General features: G+C 39.7%; 2 protein-coding genes across 2 annotated transcripts; one reads left to right on the top strand and one right to left on the bottom strand.

Moving 5' to 3' along the window:
* Positions 1 to 2,058: 2,058 nt before the first annotated feature.
* si:ch73-264p11.1 (uncharacterized protein LOC100000923 homolog) lies at positions 2,059 to 5,343 on the bottom strand. The gene is made up of 4 exons (XM_062985858.1): positions 5,201 to 5,343; positions 4,533 to 4,596; positions 2,233 to 2,398; positions 2,059 to 2,111 (listed from the first exon to the last, which is right to left on the bottom strand). Exons 1-4 carry the CDS (start codon positions 5,341 to 5,343, stop codon positions 2,074 to 2,076), a joined length of 411 nt encoding a protein of 136 aa, XP_062841928.1. The 3' UTR covers positions 2,059 to 2,073.
* Positions 2,080 to 17,029, top strand: plcxd2 (phosphatidylinositol-specific phospholipase C, X domain containing 2). The gene is made up of 5 exons (XM_062985219.1): positions 2,080 to 2,109; positions 7,725 to 7,824; positions 8,916 to 9,382; positions 10,975 to 11,216; positions 16,861 to 17,029. The coding sequence occupies exons 2-5, from the start codon at positions 7,725 to 7,727 to the stop codon at positions 17,027 to 17,029; spliced, it is 978 nt and encodes a 325-aa protein (XP_062841289.1). The 5' UTR covers positions 2,080 to 2,109.
* Positions 17,030 to 18,340: the final 1,311 nt, after the last annotated feature.

Here is an 18,340-nt window from a genome sequence, read left to right as displayed (position 1 = left end):
ATTTATGAACTGATCATCTACAAAATGTACAAACAAGAAAAGCCCACAGCAAGAGAAGGAAAGCTGTATAATGAATTATAATCAATACTTTGCATATACTTCAGCCAGTACAGGTCTGCATTACTCTAATAAACACAAATCTAATAGTTTGACCATTCATATAATTGTTTTTTTTTACAAATCTTGATTCCAGGGAAGTTAAAACAGCATGTGAAACAGTACAATTGTGGAAATATTTAATGTTACACACCAATTGACACACATATAGGGTGTGACGTCCCTACAAAGTGCTAAGCTGGTGCAATTCAAGACTAAGAATGATGTAAAACATTTAAACATGATAGCCATTGTGTATGATTGTCTTAAAATACACTGTAAAGTCGTACATAAACTGCACCTCCAACAATGCATGCTGATTTTGATGGTGGTGTTTCCACATCAGCGTTTGTGTGATGTTGAATAATATTTACAAACAATCCCAAAATGTACAAGAAGAGAAAACTAAAGCAGAAGGAGGTAATTTAATAAAACATCAGAAAGTGAAAACACGTTTGTGCTTCAGGAAGAGAAACCGGTACGTGTCTGTGGTTAAGGTGAACAATATAAATGTATAGTAGATATATGTTATAAATATACAGCATTCTGATATCAAACACAGAATTTAGCCTCCAAGAAAAACAACAAAATGTCCAAGACTTAAAAGGCAGACCGCAATCACAGCAGGATACGTTACAGTCGGCCCTGCATCACTGAACAATCCAATAGTTTGGGAAAAACTTAAAATACATATGCAAATGTTTTAGATAATTCACCATCTACCGTTCATAATATTATCAAAAGATTAAGGTAATCCTTACTCCATTCCATCCTTACATGGCGGCTTGTTTTTGTGATGTATTTCATCACATAGACTCAGGGATACTTTGACAAATGGCTGTCAATAGACACCACTATCTAGTGCACACACAAATGCGATTTAAAACTTTACTATGCTGACCTCTTTAAGTCATGGTTCCAAAACTCACGCTCATCTAAAACAGAGGGATGCTGAGTGCAACTTTGAATTGCAGATAGCGTGAATGCATTTGCATTTTTGGCATTTAGCAGACGCTTTAATCCAAAGCATTGAACAGTACTGTGACAGTATATTGTCTAAGCAATTGAGGGTTAAGGGCCTTGCTGAGGGGCCACCCTTGACCTTTTGATTACTAGTCCAGCAATCAAATTCAGCTTCAAACATAAACCTTTTCTACATGTACATGACAAAAACTATAAAATTCATGAAATAAAACATTACATAGCAGGTTTTTAGTGTTTTTAATTTACTGCATTAAATACAATTTATACTCATACTGTCCTATCTTTTTTAATATGCTAAACACATTTTATTTCCAATACATGTAACTTCCACTAGTCTTATAAAATAAGGTGGAAGCAAGTTTGTCTGCAATCTACCCTGGAAAGCGTTTGCTTTAAAATTAGCCTGTAACAATAGAGTTAGCAAATTGTTGTTTTATGCTAGCTTTTAGTTTTAGCAATGAACAAAAGAAGTCCCTGCTTCAAAACCGGCACCTTAAAGCTTGACTGAAGTTTGTTGCTAATTACATGGACACAGAAAAAAACCAGGAGCACAAGCGGAAGCTTCATTTTTGCATTGCTTGAAGTCCCAAATATGTCCCACTAGGTTCATATTCACTTCAGACCTATTTTTGATGGTTCGTGGATTGATGGTTTCTTTATCCCTTAAGGAACTGCAGGATGTTTTTTCTTTAAAATCGTCCAGCCGTCCAACATCCCATCTCTAACACTATTCTGGTATGACTGGTATGACTGTGTACCCAGGTTGACCCAAGCTATGCTTGGAAAATGACACTTTTTATAAGCTCCATGGAATTAATTGTTGGCAGATATTTTGTTTACCTTCTATATATTTGTACATTTCAAAGAAAGGCAAACTTGCTAATGCAGCGGACCCCAGTGACATAACCCACAGTTCATGATTGTGTCCTTCAATCAGAGGCAATACAAAAAGTACAAAAATTTACAAAAGACTGTAGATAAAAATTGTCACGTTTAATCCGGCAGGACGGCGACGTAATCAGAGTCCACGTCTAAAAGGAAGAACAATAAAACAATGAGTTTTACGATAGTTGTTTGCATTATGTTAGCGTACATAGACAGGGAAAATATCTTCACACTGTGTCTGAAGTGTGAATACTGCACAGCGCTTACTCTCATAGTCGGGTTCCTCGTCAGGAAGCACGTAGTCTTCATGCACTAATTCTTTTCTTTGGACGGGGTGGCGCAGATGTGTTATCAGACCTTTATTTTTCTTCTTGTAGTACTGAATAAGTTCTTCCATTGTCTTAAAGAACATCTCCTGCACCCCTGCACTAGTCTAGGAAGGCAAATAATATTTGGATGAATAGATGCCTTTATTTGTCATATATACATATATACATACATACATACAAGGGTAGTGGTAAGCCCCACCAACGACTGGTTGCCACTGTTGGGTTCCTAACCAAGGAAACCTAAATAGCTCAAATAGTATTAGGTATTATAATTAGTAGTAATTGTATAGTAATAGTATCATAATTCCGCATATCCCAGCTTCTTTGGCACCTCTGGAGTAGACAGGGTTAAGGGCAAGCATAAGGATTTGAGTGAGTTTGACAAGGGCCAAATTGTGCTGGCTAGATGACTGGGTCAGAGCATCTCCAAAACTGCAGCTCTTGTGGGGTGTTCCCGGTCTGCAGTGGTCAGTATCTATCAAAAGTGGTCCAAGGAAGAAACAGTGGTAAACACGCGACAAGGTCATGGGCGGCCAAGGCTCATTGATGCACGTGGAGAGCGAAGGCTGACAGACGAAGAATTTAATGCTGGTTCTGATAGAAAGGTGTCAGAATACACAGAGCATCCCAGTTTCAGGGCTGTTTTGGCAGCAAACGGGGGACCAACACAATATTAGGAAGGTGGTCATAATGTTATGCCTAATCGGTGTATATATACATATATACTGATATACAGTGAAAATGTTTTACCTGTCCATATATATATATATATATACTTTATATACTATATTCACTTATTTATGTATTTGTTATTATTATTATTTATTTACTTATTTAGTAATTATTATTATTATTATTATTATTTAATTTTTATTTATTTATTATTATTATTTATTATTATTGTGTCCTTTATTATTATTGTGTAAGGCAATGCAAATGAAAACCGATAGTACTGATTTACAGTGAAAATTTTTTACCTATATGTTTACTTATTTTATTTTTTTTAATTTATTATTATTAATTAATTATTTGTTTGTTTATTTTTTATTATTAATTATTTATTATTTATTTATTTATTATATATAAATATCAGAGCCTGTATTTGAACCCAAATAGCCCAAAGCTATTATATATACTGTATATATTATTATATATACAAGGGTAGTGGTAAGCCCCACCAACGACTGGTTGCCACTGTTGGGTTCCTAACCAAAGAAACCTAAATAGCTCAAATAGTATTAGGTATTATAATTAGTAGTAATTGTATAGTAATAGTATCATAATTCCGCATATCCCAGCTTGTAAAATATATATATTGACTTATTTATGTATTTATTACTATTTATTTATTATTATTGTTATTATTATTGTTATTATATTTATTATTATTATTATTTATTATTTAATTTTTATTTATTTATTATTATTTATTATTATTGTGTACTTTTACTTTTATTGTGTAAGGCAATGCAAATGAAAACCGATAGTACTGATTTACAGTGAAACTGTTTTACCTGTCCATATTTATATTTAGTTATTTTTTTATTTATTATTATTAATTAATTATTTGTTTGTTTATTTATTATTATTGTTATCATTATTAATTAAATATTGTTTATTTATTTATTATTATTCATAAATGTTATAAATAATATGTTATTTTATTTATAACAAATTTATAATATTTATTATTATTTATAAATGATTTGATATACTTATTTATTTATTATTATTATTATATTTATTATTATTATTATTTTATTTTTATTTATTTATTCATTCATTTTTAACTCTATTTTTTAGGAATTGTAAAAACAAACTACATCACTTTCATACACAGTCACCTTCCGATGCATGTTTCCCAGCGTCGTACCAACTTTTTAATGCCATCAGCAAAAATATTTTTGGTTTAGCGCGCAGCCACTGATGCAGCGCTGCTTCCACATCATCATCACATGAAAATCTTGTTCTTAAAGCTTCTTTAAACGTCCAAAAATGTGGAAATTGTTTCCAAGTGCGGAAACTTTTTAAAGATCGCTCATATATACATATATTGGTTCATGTCTTTGAACTTGCGTGTGGAAACCAGAGCATCCAGAGGAAACCCACACAGGGAGAACAGAAAACACCCTGACCTCCCAACCAGCAACCAGAGTATCAAACCTGGGCCCTTTTTGCTGTGTGTTCAGTGCTCCCCCCAGAAATTAAATAAATTAGAATTATTTTACTCGTACTGACCTGTAATGTGTAATATCCAGTGTGGGTTTGTAGTATCCTGTATGTGTGCACGGTGTTGTTTTTGCTGTTGGAACACAAAGTACAGTACATCCAACAATACTGTGAATAACACAATTAAAAAAACAGTTGATTGCAGCTAAAGTCTTTAATATTTATAATTCTATCATTTATCTGTGGGGGGGGGGGTTCGAATTTCGACTAGGTTCAAGCTAGTAAATCGCATTCTTTCATCCCATTTTTTTTTTAATTTTTTTATTGTACTTAATTAATAATTGTATTGCTTAAAATGCCAGTTGTTCCCCAGTTTCATCTTGTAGGTACATGGCACATGACAATTTACAATGTTCTTGTGAGATTCTCGTGTTCTCAATAGCAGCACATGTTTATGGAGACATTTCAGCCATCCTGCCAGTATATCATTTAAAAATAATGGCTCTCGCTGTGTTTCGGTGGAGTCTCAGAAGCTTTACTTTACAATTTTAATACATTATGGCATGCTTGACGTTGACTATAAGGATCAAGATGAGTGAGATCTATATTCTACAAGGCTTATAAGGCATGTTTTACACTAATATAAAATAAATATGACCTACTGCTTCATTTAACACACTGTCTAATAAGAGTATCGCAGTCCAAATGTAATGTAAACACATAAAGGTTCAACCTACTAGACACAAAGGCATAAGGCGCCGTGAATGGTCTCACTGTCACGTATCAGAAAGGTTCCGTTCTTGTTCTTGGCGGCCAGCAGTTCCTCACACCGCTGCTTAGAGATAGGACCATGGTAGATGAGCAGGTCTCTGTACTCCATAACTTACAGACATGAGGTAAAGTCCGGCGTCCAAGCAGTTCCCCTTTCGGCTTTAACAGACCCCCCAAAAAGAGTTATTTTAGATTCTGTGTTAAAAATAACATAGAGAGTTGAGTGGGCATCACTGAGACAGTTTCCACGACGAAGAACGAGCGCTGGTGCGGCGTGTTAAAAACGTCATTCAGTTTTAACACAGGAAGTCAGTAAGTGTGTGTGTGTGTGTGTGTGTGTGTGTGTGTGTGTGTGTGGTTGCATATTCATGAGCTGAACCTTTTTGAACCTGGTCATTTCATTTATTAACAAACATCCATTCCTGCATTTCAGGCCTGCAACACATTCCAGAAAAAGTTGGGACAGTAAAGCATTTACCACTTTGTAATGGTGCTAAGTGATTTAATGTTTCAGGTTTATTTTGTCCCGTTCTTCATGCAAACACGTCTTAAGATGTGCAACTGTACGGGGTCATCATTGTCACATTTTTCAATTCAAAATTCTCCACACGTTCTCTATAGGGGACAGGTCAGGACTGCAGGCAGGTCAGTCCAGTACCTGTACCCTCTTCTTCCGCAGCCATGCCTTTGTCATGTGTTGTCTTGTTGAAAAATGCATGGACGTCCCTGGAAAAGACGACGTCTTGAAGGCAGCATGTTGCTCTGAGATCTCAATGTACTTTTCTGCATTAATGCTGCCATCACAGAAGTGTAACTGACCTTTACCAAGGGCACTGACACACCCTATACCATGACACACCCTGGCTTTTGGACTTGTTCCTGATAACAGTCTGGATTTTCCAAAAAAGACCTGGAATGCCGATTCATCTGACCACATCTGACCACAATATTTCCACTGTGTGACGGTCCATCCTAGATGCCTCCGAGCCCAGAGAAGTTGACGCCGCTTCTGTACATGGTTAACATAGTTCAGCTTAAACTTGCACCCTTGGCCTTTATGCACTGAAATTCCTCCTGACTCCTTAAATCGTTTTAAAAGAAAGTTGGGACAGAGAATCATTTACCACTTTGTAATGGTGCCATTCCTTTTCACCACACTTAAAAGAGGTTTTGGCACCGAGGAGACCAAGTGATTTAGTGTTTCAGGTTGGAAAAGATGACGTCTTGAAGGCAGCATGTTGCTCTAAGATCTCAATGTAATTTTCTGCATTAATGCTGCCATCACAGAAGTGTACACGACCTTTACCAAGGACACTGACACAGCCCCATACCATGACAGGCTTTTGGACTTGTTCCTGATAACAGTCTGGATGGTCCTTTCTGCCTTTGGTCCACAAATACACCTGTGTGACGGTCCATCCTAGATGCCTCAAAGCCCAGAGAAGTCGACGCCGCTTTCTGGACATGGTTAACATAAGGCTTTTTTTTTGCACAGTAAAGTTTTAAGTGGCATTTGTGCATGTAACTCTGTATTGTTGCGCTTGATACTGTATGTGGTTATATCAGCTATTGTTGAGTGACGGTTCTTGATGCAGTGCCGTCCGAGGGATGGAAGATCACGGGCGTTCAGGTTAAGCTTGCACCCTTGGCCTTTACGCACTGAAATTCCTCCCGATTCTTGAATCTTGAATCGTTTAATGATATTATGCACTGTAGAGGGAGAAATATGCAAATCCCTTCAATCTCACATATTTGTGGACAAACTGGAGATCCTATGGTCATCTTTGCTCATCAAAGACTCAGCCTTTCTTGGATGTTGACATCACCTGTTTGGAATCACATAATTATTTCGTTTTTTCACTTCATTACTAGCCATAAATTGCCCCCGTTCCAACTTTTTTTGGAATGTGTTGCAGGCCTGAAATGCAGGAATGGATGTTTATTAATAAATGAAATGAAGTTGACCAGACAAAGCATGAAATATCTCAGGTTCAAACTGTCTGCAATCAAATTAAAGTCCATGCATTTTCCACACTGTCCCAACTTTTTCTGATTTGGGGTTATGGATCCATTGCATGGTTATTGATGCATGTGTCCAATATTTAAACCCCTACTTTCATAGTGGCACCAATTACATGCCCCAGCCACCACCACCCCACTCCCTTCCCGAACAAAACCTTCCCCCCAGTGCAGACGTCCGTCTGGCCCATGCTGCCATCCTGCCAAGTGTCCAAACCAAGTGTCGCTCACCCTATTTAAGTACTAGTAGAGGAAGCAGGAGGGATAAGCGCTCAGTCATTTCAGACTAATCTTATTACCAGCTTTAGGACAAGAGCACATGCCAGCCCTTCATCCGTACATTTCACTGACCCCCCATGTAGCGCAAGGTACGTTGTAATGAGCCCTACTGTCCATGGATCTGTGGATCTTCCAGACGTCTAATCGAGCATGAAGAAATTAAACATTACAGTGACGTAACATGGGAGCGAGATGAAGACGAGACCGACGGGCGACACGAGCAATGCAGACTGGATGGGCTCCCTGTGTCCGGCGCTTACAGCCATGCCGCTCAAGTGCCTGGCAGTGCCAGGTGGGTCCTTTTTCACTCCGATTAGGATTTAAACGCCAGAACCCATACTGCTTGGTCAAAAACCTTTATGATTTCTAGTTTTATGAGTGTAATGTGGGTTTTCTAATCAGCCATAACATTAAAACCACCTTCTTGTTTCTACACTCACTTTCCATCTTAGAAGTATTTTGTAGTTCTACAATTACTGACTGTAGTCCATCTGTTTCTCTACATGCTTTGTTAGCCCCCTTTCATGCTGTTCTTTAATGGTCAGGACCCCCCACAGGACCACTACAGAGCAGGTATTATTTAGGTGTTGGATCATTCTCAGCACTGACATGGTGGTGGTGTGTTAGTGTGTGTTGTGCTGGTATGAGTTGATAAGACACAGCAGTGCTGCTGGAGTTTTTAAACACCTCACTGTTACTGCTGGACTGACAACAGTCCTCCAACCAAAAATATCCAGCCAACAGTGCCCCGTGGGGAGCGACCTGTGACCACTGATGAAGGTCTAGAAGATGACCGACTCAAACAGCAGCAATAGATGAGCGATCGTCTCTGACTTTACATCTACAAGGTTCATCAACTAGGTAGGAGTGTCTAATAGAGTGGACAGTGAGTGGACACGGTATTTAAAAACTCCAGCAGCGCTGCTATGTCTGATCCACTCATACCAGCACAACACACAATAACACACCACCACCATGTCAGTGTCACTGCAGTGCTGAGAATGATCCACCACCTAAATAATACCTGCTCTGTGGTGGTCCTGACCATTGAAGAACAGCATGAAAGGGGGCTAACAAAGTATGCAGAGAAACAGATGGACTACAGTCAGTAATTGTAGAACTACAAAGTGCTCCTATATGGTACGTGGAGCTGATAAAATGGACAGTGAGTGTAGAAACAGGATTTCACCATCTACAGTCCATAACATTATTAACAGATTTGATAATTGCATAGGAATATCTGTGTGCAACCAAAACCAATATGGAACGCCCGTGATCTTTGATTTGTCAGATGGCACAGCTATTGGTGTCCGTAATATTCCTAAAAATCCACAAAGCTCAAAGGCATATGTATGAAATGATCTATTTTATGACCTGTTTTAGGATCTCATGATTCATTCAGTTTTTGGGTGGACGAGCGAGCCCCGGTGGGCCCCGATCAGAAGGCGGTCGTCAAGCACCTAGTCTCTGTGTTCCGTCTGCTGGCCAAGAAGGTGATGAAGAAGTGGTCGATGACACAGAACCTCAACTTCAGGGAGCAACTGGAGGGCGGCATTCGCTACTTCGACCTCCGCGTGTCGTCTAAACCGGGGGACGCTGACCACGAGGTTTACTTCATTCACGGCCTGTTCGGCCTCAAAGTGCGAGATGGGCTCAACGACATAAACAACTTTCTGGACTCTCACCATAAAGAGGTCGTGTTTTTGGATTTCAACCATCACTACGCCATGGACTGTGAGCACCATCGGTATCTGATCAACATGTTAAAGGAGGTTTTTGGGTCCAAGCTGTGCAGGATAAATGTGGTGGAGGACATCACTTTGGATTACCTGTGGACGAAGAAGTACCAGGTATTGCTTCTCTTTTTCCACTCACATTGGGTGTTAAAACTGTTGTTCAGAAATGGGCGAGACTAAGCCGGATGGGGTCTCTCTCTCATGATGCAGTTACGACCTCTGCTGGCTGATTGATGCCGCCTTCACAGAGATGAGAAAAGAGTGCTCTCAGGGTGTCTCTCTCTGTACACAACACTGAGCTGCGCTGCACTGCACTCGTCAAAGTGTAGGTGAAGGTGATAGGCAGTTGTAGGCAGTTGTAGACTAGCGGTTAAGGTACTGGACTAGTAACCAAAAGGTTGCCGGTTCAAGCCCCACCACTGCCAGGTTGCCACTGTTGGGCCCTTGAGCAAGACCCTTAACCCTCAATTGCTCAGACTGTATACTGTCACAATACTATAAGCCTGCTAAATGCCGAAAATGTAAAATGTAAAAAAGATAAGATGCATACGGCATGCTGCCCACGTGTCGGAGGGGGTTAGCTTCGTTCTCCTCAATCAGAGCAGGGATTGGCATTGGTGGAGAGGAAGCGTGAAGCAATCGGGCAACTGGACGCGCAAAAAAAAAGGGAGAAAATGCATAAAGAAAAATAAAGAAAAAACTGGTATTTGGTTCTAGTCTCATTATTTTGAATTTGTATCAATTTAAAGCAAATACACCTAAATATTTATTCGTTTCTATTTAGCCAATCACGTGCCAGCAGCTTGATCCGTAAAATCATACAGTCACGGGTTAGAAATCTGTGGGTCACAACAGAAATCAAGTATCATCAAACCTGGCAGAGTTTTTTAAGCCTGAACTGTCCAGTTGCAGTGAACCTGTGCCCACTGTAGCCTCACATGACTGTTGTTGTAGCTTATTTGCCTCATGTTTACTGGTTAATTTGCATTATAAGGCGGTCCTAACAGTCCTACGGCAATTCAGTTAGTCAAAAAGTCTAAAGCAGCTAAAAACAACCACTTCTCTCCAGCAGAACTGCCTCTTACTGGATGTTTTTTGTCTTTGGTTTCCATTACATCACATGTTATCCTGGAAGCACTGAAAAGCAGGTCTGCCTCAAGTCTCTAAATCCATATGAGTATATCTTGCTTGACTGTGGACAGTGTTTTTGGTGGTCATTTGGTGGTAGCGTTCAAGTGCCTCACGTTTACTGGTTAATTTGCACTATAAGGCGGTCCTAGCAGTCCTACGGCAATTCAGTTAGTGAACGGTTAGTCAAAAAGTCTAAAGCAGCTAAGCTCCCAACCAATTTTCTCCTGCAGAACTGCCTTTTACTGGATGTTTTTTTTTTTGCCTTTTGGTTTCCATTACATCATATGTTATCCTGGAAGCACCGAATAGTTTTCTTCCAAAAATTTAATTTTAAATGGACAAAGAGAAGTCCAGAGAGAAGTCCATAAAGCTGCTGAATGTAAATCAGTACAGGCCTGGACAGAAACTGGACAGTTAAGGTCTTTAGGAAGGACATTAAAGGGATTAAGAGGAATAAAGACGCCGTTAAAGTGGACACTAGGATTGTGGGTTTACTGCAGTGATGTGACTTTTGAACAGCATGGTGGGGCACTGGAGATCTGGGTATTAAACTCTTGTGGTTACTTATCTTACAGGCCCTGGTGTTCTATCATCACCGGTCGGCTGAGGGCTGTCTGCTGATGTGGCCCGGCAGTAAGATCCCAGCCCCGTGGGCCAACACCACCGACACCACCAAACTCATCACCTTCCTGGAGACCACGCTGGGCGAAAGAGCCAACTACGGCAGCTTCCACGTGTCTCAGGCTATCCTCACCCCTCGCGTCAGGACTATCATCAGAGGCCTGGTCAGGGGACTGCGCAACTACCTCGTGGAGAAGTGAGTTAAGGGGGTGGAAAACTTCCACCACATATCTTACAGCAACATACATGCCAAACACACACGCATACCTAGAAGTCTGTTTGTCCTGTAGCCGTGTTCTTGGTTCCTCATCTGTCCCAGTAGAAATTCTTTTACCAGTCTGTTGTTGCGGGCGCCGTCTTGATGCAAGAAAACTCAACTGACTGATCAAGAAGGCTGGCTCAGTCTTGGGCTGCTCACTGGACGGTTTCGAGTTGGTGGTTGAAGGAAGGTCCTTTAGCCAACTCATAACCATACTAAATAACTCATCACACCCCTTCATGACCTGCTAGTCAGACACAGACTTTAAGACTTTCTCATCCAGCTCTACTGTAACAAGGAACGGGACAGGGGATTGTACCAATGGCGATCTTCTATCTATCTATCCATTCATCCATATGTCCATCCATCCATCCATCCATCCACCCACCCACCCATCCATCTACCCATCTACAGTATTCATCTGTCTGTCTGTCTGTCTGTCTGTCTGTCTGTCTGTCTATCTATCTATCTATCTATCTATCTATCTATCTATCTATCTATCTATCTATCTATCTATCCATCCATCCATCCATCCATCCATCCATCCATCCATTTGTCTATCCATCCATCCATCCATCTATTTGTCTATCCATCCATCCATCCATTCATTCCCCCACCCACCCATCTATCTATCTACAGTGCCTTGCAAAAGTATTCAGCCCCCTTGAACTTTTCAACCTTTTTCCACATTTCAGGCTTTAAACATAACGATATGAAATTGTAATTTTTTGTGAAGAATCAACAACAAGCGGGACACAATCGTGAAGTGGAACGAAATTTATTGGATATTTTAAACTTTTTTTAGAAATAAAAAACTGAAAAGTGGGGCGTGCAATATTATTCAGCCCCCTTGCGTTAATACTTTGTAGCGCCACCTTTTGCTGCGATTACAGCTGCAAGTCGCTTGGGGTATGTCTCTATTAGTTTTGCACATCGAGATACTAAAATTTTTGCCCATTCTTCCTTGCAAAACAGCTCGAGCTCAGTGAGGTTGGATGGAGAGCGTTTGTGAACAGCAGTTTTCAGCTCTTTCCACAGATTCTCGATGGGATTCAGGTCTGGACTTTGACTTGGCCATTTTAACACCTGGATAAGTTTATTTGTGAACCATTCCATTGTAGATTTTGCTTTATGTTTTGGATCATTGTCTTGTTGGAAGATAAATCACCGTCCCAGTCTCAGGTCTTTTGCAGACTGCAACAGGTTTTCTTCCAGAATGGTCCTGTATTTGGCTCCATCCATCTTCCCATCAATTTTAACCATCTTCCCTGTCCCTGCTGAAGAAAAGCAGGCCCAAACCATGATGCTGCCACCACCATGTTTGACAGTGTGGATGGTGTGTTCAGGGTGATGAGCTGTGTTGCTTTTATGCCAAACATAACGTTTTGCGTTGTGGCCAAAAAGTTCGATTTTGGTTTCATCTGACCAGAGCACCTTCTTCCACATGCTTGGTGTGTCTCCCAGGTGACTTTTTATAGATATCTTTGAGAAATGGCTTTCTTCTTGCCACTCTTCCATAAAGGCCAGATTTGTGCAGTGTACGACTGATTGTTGTCCTATGGACAGATTCTCCCACCTCAGCTGTAGATCTCTGCAGTTCATTCAGAGTGATCATGGGCCTCTTGGCTGCATCTCTGATCAGTCTTCTCCTTGTTTGAGCTGAAAGTTTAGAGGGACGGCCGGGTCTTGGTAGATTTGCAGTGGTCTGATACTCCCTTCATTTCAATATGATCGCTTGCACAGTGCTCCTTGAGATGTTTAAAGCTTGGGAAATCTTTTTGTATCCAAATTCGGCTTTAAACTTCTCCACAACAGTATCTCGGACCTGCCTGGTGTGTTCCTTGGTCTTCATGATGCTCTCTGCGCTTTAAACAGAACTCTGAGACTATCACAGAGCAGGTGCATTTATACGGAGACTTGATTACACACAGGTGGATTCTATTTATCACCATCAGTCATTTAGGTCAACATTGGATCATTCAGAGATCCTCACTGAACTTCTGGAGTGAGTTTGCTGCACTGAAAGTAAAGGGGCTGAATAATATTGCACGCCCCACTTTTCAGGTTTTTATTTCTAAAAAAAGTTTAAAATATCCAATAAATTTCGTTCCACTTCACAATTGTGTCGCACTTGTTATTGATTCTTCACAAAAAATTACAATTTCATATCTTTAAGTTTAAAGCCTGAAATGTGGCAAAAGGTTGAAAAGTTCAAGGGGGCTGAATACTTTTGCAAGGCACTGTATCTATCTATCTATCTATCTATCTATCTATCTATCTATCTATCTATCTATCTATCTATCCATCCATCCATCCATCCATCCATCCATCCATCCATCCATCCATCCATCCATCCATCCAGTCCATCAGTAGACAAAGTTCCATCCAGAGCCAATGCGTTCCTGGTTTTGGTTTTATTAAGCCCCACCATGGAAATAATCTCTGCATCTGCATTTCAGTGTGGCAGAACTAATACCAGTTTGGCATTCGTAGACAGCCTCTGGAATCTGCTCATACCAGTCACCTTTGAAAAAATAATAGCGTACTCAACTGCCCCTATACAGAGAAATTCTATTTTTCTGATTGGCCGACAGGTCGCTAATTCAAGACAGCTGTATGAGCACAGAGTAGTCTGCCATTGACTCGTGTGTAGGATAGGTTATAGTCATTTCTGTGCGGCGAAGTTAATCATTTCTCAGCGTGCGAGACGCCATGTGTGGCGTGTGAGCTTGTTGAAATGCGTGTGTCTCACTCTCAATGTGTGAGACTTGAGAGCCCTGATAAAACATGTTATGTATCTATCACACTAAGCATGTCTACATGGTCCCTTTTTGCTTTTAATGCTAGTAAATCAGGCTAAAGTGTGTACGCATATGTACTGTATGTGTGGATTACTTGGCAGTTCAGCCTGACTCCTAGTGGACACTAGCACACTATCTTAGAGAAAGAGCCTGAATTGTTCTTAAGTGTGAAAGCTGGATTGTTTACTGTTCCAGGACAAACCCACGCATGATACCCATATCCTGTTTTTGTTTAGCCGGCTGCTGTGAATCAAAAGGGAGACCTTGGCTAATCCTGGTTAGCTCACACTAACATGCTTAGCCACAAAGTGCTATTTTTATGCATTTCATTACAAAATAGCTTTTGTTTCTATGTGGCATTGCGGTCTGATATGCCAACCCACAACTGCTGAGACATTTCCAGCTCCCAATTGCAAAGTTTTAGGGGTTATAACGTACAAATGATCAATCACTTCATGCTCTTTTGAGATTCATCCAACTCATGCAGGTGCCTTAACCAGCCAGCAGAGGTCGCATTTACATTAGCAATGACTTTAACTTTAATTATTTAATTAATATTTAGTTTTTTTTAATGTACAGTATATATGTATTTACACCGATCAGCAATAACATTAAAACCACCTCCTTGTTTCTACACTCACTTTCCATTTTATCAGCCCCACTTACCATATAGAAGCACTTTGTAGTTCTACAATTACTGACTGTAGTCCATCTGTTTCTCTACATACTTTTTCAATCTGCTTTCACCCTGTTCTTCAATGGTCAGGACCCCCCACAGGACCACTACAGAGTAGGTATTATTTAGGTGGTGGATCATTCTCAGCACTGCGCTGACACTGACATGGTGGTGGTGTGTTAGTGTGTGTTGTGCTGGTATGAGTGGCAGTGTCCACTCACTGTCCACTCTATTAGACACTCCTACCTAGTTGGTCCACCTTGTAGATGTAAAGTCAGAGACAATCGCTCATCTATTGCTGCTGTTTGACTTGGTCATCTTCTAGACCAGGGGTGGGGAACCTCCGGCCCGTGGGCCGTATACGGCCCCCCGCTCAATCAAATGTGGCCCGCCATATGTTTCCTAGATTTTATTGTCTGGGCTTTATGCAATTCATTGAACTTTAGACGAGACAACAGACATAACAAATACGAGTTATGTTGCCACATACCAGTTGCGTGTTGCCACATACCAGTTGCGTGTTGCCACGACGTCATTGCCCCCAGATATTGTTATATATTATTTGGCTGTATGTTGCATCATTGTAGTCTGTGGCCCGTGACCAGATATGTAATTATTAGGGCTGTCAAACGATTAAAATTTTTAATCGCGATTAATCTCAGAATTTCATATAGTTAATCGCGATTAATCGCATTAAAAAAAATCTGTGTAAATGTTATAGAAAACAAGGATTTTTAAGTGAAATGTTACAATTAAAATGGTGAACACATTTTATGCTAAATGTACTTATGTTAAAAACTGCTGGGACAAGAGAAAACTGTAAGGGAGTTTATTCACTCACATACTAGGCAGTAAATGTCAGATTGTAGGTTAGAATTTCTCCATCAGCAAACATTGTAGATCAGCGGTGCTTTAGGTGGGATAAGGCGTAGTTATTGTATCAGACTTGTCTGTGGTTGTATTGTGACGATGGTTTGATGGACGTTTCTACACGAAGTGAGTGTGTTTTGACCCTTTGGGGCTTCCATAGTTCATGAACTAACGTGCTCGACTCAGCTTTCCGGTATTCGGTACAGAAGAAGAAGTTAATTAAGTGTAATAAAGTGTTCTGCTCCCGACAACTTGTGAATATAGCGTGTATTTATTTCTTTATGCAAGTGCATCACTACGACGATCGGTTACATTATGTTAACAAACCGCAAATGAAAAACGGTGGCAAGTCCGACATTAAAACGTTTGTTCTACCAGTCAAGTGTCAACATGAACTAGAATTTGCGTTAATGGCACTAATTTTTTTAATCGCGTTAAATTGAGGTCGCGTTAACTTCGACAGCCCTAGTAATTATTAATCTGGCCCTCAGTGGGTAAAAGGTTCCCCACCTCTGTTCTAGACCTTCATCAGTGGTAACAAGACGCTGCCCACGGGGCGCTGTTGGCTGGATATATTTGGTTGGTGGATTATTCTCAGTCCAGCTGTCACAGTGAGGTGTTTAAAAACTCCAGCAGCGCTGCTGTGTCTGATCCACTCATACCAGCACAACACACACTAACACACCACCACCATGTCAGTGTCACTGCAGTGCTGAGGATGTAGAATTGTAATTGTAGAACTACAAGTGCTTCTATATGGTAAGTGGAGCTGATGAAATGGACAGTAAGTGTAGAAACAAAGAGTTGGTCATAATGTTATGCCTCATCTGTGTATCTGCATATATGATTTGTACTTAAGCACTTAAGCACTTCATTATGACCCTTTTTTATATTATAATAAATTAAAGTATTTTTACAGTCAGTACATGTTCCTAATAGTCTTATACATGCTTAAGTATCATATAGGCATCATTAAGAGTAAAGTAAATTACTATAAACATGTATCCCTATAATCATGTATCCCTATAAACACCACATAACGCTGGTCATTGAGGTAAAACGGGACAGGCAGAGGCCACCAGAATGCTCAGGGAAATTGAGTATATCCAAAATAGATGCAATGGATATAAAGTATAACTGCTTTTTCAATGTATATAGTGTATTCAATGACTAACTAATAGTAGTGAATTGTTGAATCACACTGATGCTAATAAGTCTTTCCAATCTCACACAGAAACCTGCCAATCATCATGACGTGGGTAGAGGCTCAGAAACCGGGCGTGAATGGTGTGAACATCATCACCTCAGACTTTGTGGACTTAGTAGACTTTGCCAATACTGTTATCAGACTCAATGAACTTCTGCTTCCTGACCGGGCAGTTACACGACCCCTACGATGCTAAAGAAGACGAAGACTAGAAGTCATGAGCTCAGCACCAAGTTGGAAGTCACGTGACCATGACGGACATCCTGCGAGAAAGAAAACCACAGACCACAGGTCTCAGAGAATGTGCTTTAAGAAGAACGGCATCCACCGCTCGATCTGTCAAATAGAAAATCTGTGTTTCTAATGTTGTTATGAATGTTTTTAGGCAATAAACCCTTTATTAAATTTTATTTTTTATATTCCAAGTGATTTGCAACTTAATGCACCATTTCCAGAAATGAAATTAAAACTTGAAATTAAAAATGTAACTAACTGACTGATTAACATACCGATATACTTATTAACCAATTAACATACAATGTGCTCACAAGTGCAGTTCTTGTTTGGTTAAATGTCTAAAACAGGGTAAAGAAGACAACCTAAATAATAGCTTGTAGATTGTAAAATGTAGAATCTTTATTGACAAATGAATAACTGAGACATATGAGGCACCATTCAGTGTTAGTTTTGTACAGAGATTTTTATTTGATTCTCTGAATCTTTTAATAATTATATGGACTGTAGATGGTGAAATACCTAAATTCCTATGGACTGTAGATGGTTAAATTCTTAAAGAGTTTTTCACAAACTAATAAACTTTGACCCATGCTCATTATTAAAAGCTTTGCCTTTAACGCTTTTCTTGATTAACTTAGATACTACTGTATTCTCTACTATCAGTGCCCAAACTTGATAATGGCTTTGATGGTAAGTAAACATATGCCTGCAAACAATTTCCAAAGTCTAATAGAAAGGCTTTTTAGAAGTTCAGATGTTACAGTAGTGATGGATAAGAATGTTTGAAAATTGATGTAATGTTTGAGTGACCACATATTAATACTTACTTACTAACACTTACCTACTTAATTCACTTCTTAGCAACATTAGTCTTGTAGATCTGGTCCAAGAACTTCCTCCTCTAGTGTAATTAGTTTTAACACCCTGTTCTTAGAAGTTATCTCATCACTCCTACTCATTCCTGCTCCTAACCCTCCTTCTCCTGCTTCTTGTTTTATTATGTCCTCCTTATGCCCTGTTATGTTGACAGCTAGCACTATCTACATCTAACGTAAAGCAGTGTTGACATTTTTATGGGGTCAGTGAGGCAATAACTTGAACAGATACCTAATTGCGCTGTAATTGCTCCAATCTTGAGGATTTACACATACTTTTGGCAATGATCTTGAGCCATGAGCTTGTAGAACATTCCATTTCCAAATCATGAGCATTAGTATGAAGTTGTGCCACCTATTATTATTATTATTATTACTATTATTGAAATGATTAT

Source organism: Trichomycterus rosablanca, chromosome 23 (genome assembly GCF_030014385.1).
Source record: "Trichomycterus rosablanca isolate fTriRos1 chromosome 23, fTriRos1.hap1, whole genome shotgun sequence".
NCBI lineage: Eukaryota > Metazoa > Chordata > Actinopteri > Siluriformes > Trichomycteridae > Trichomycterus > Trichomycterus rosablanca.
This window is presented reverse-complemented; position numbering and strand designations above follow the sequence as displayed.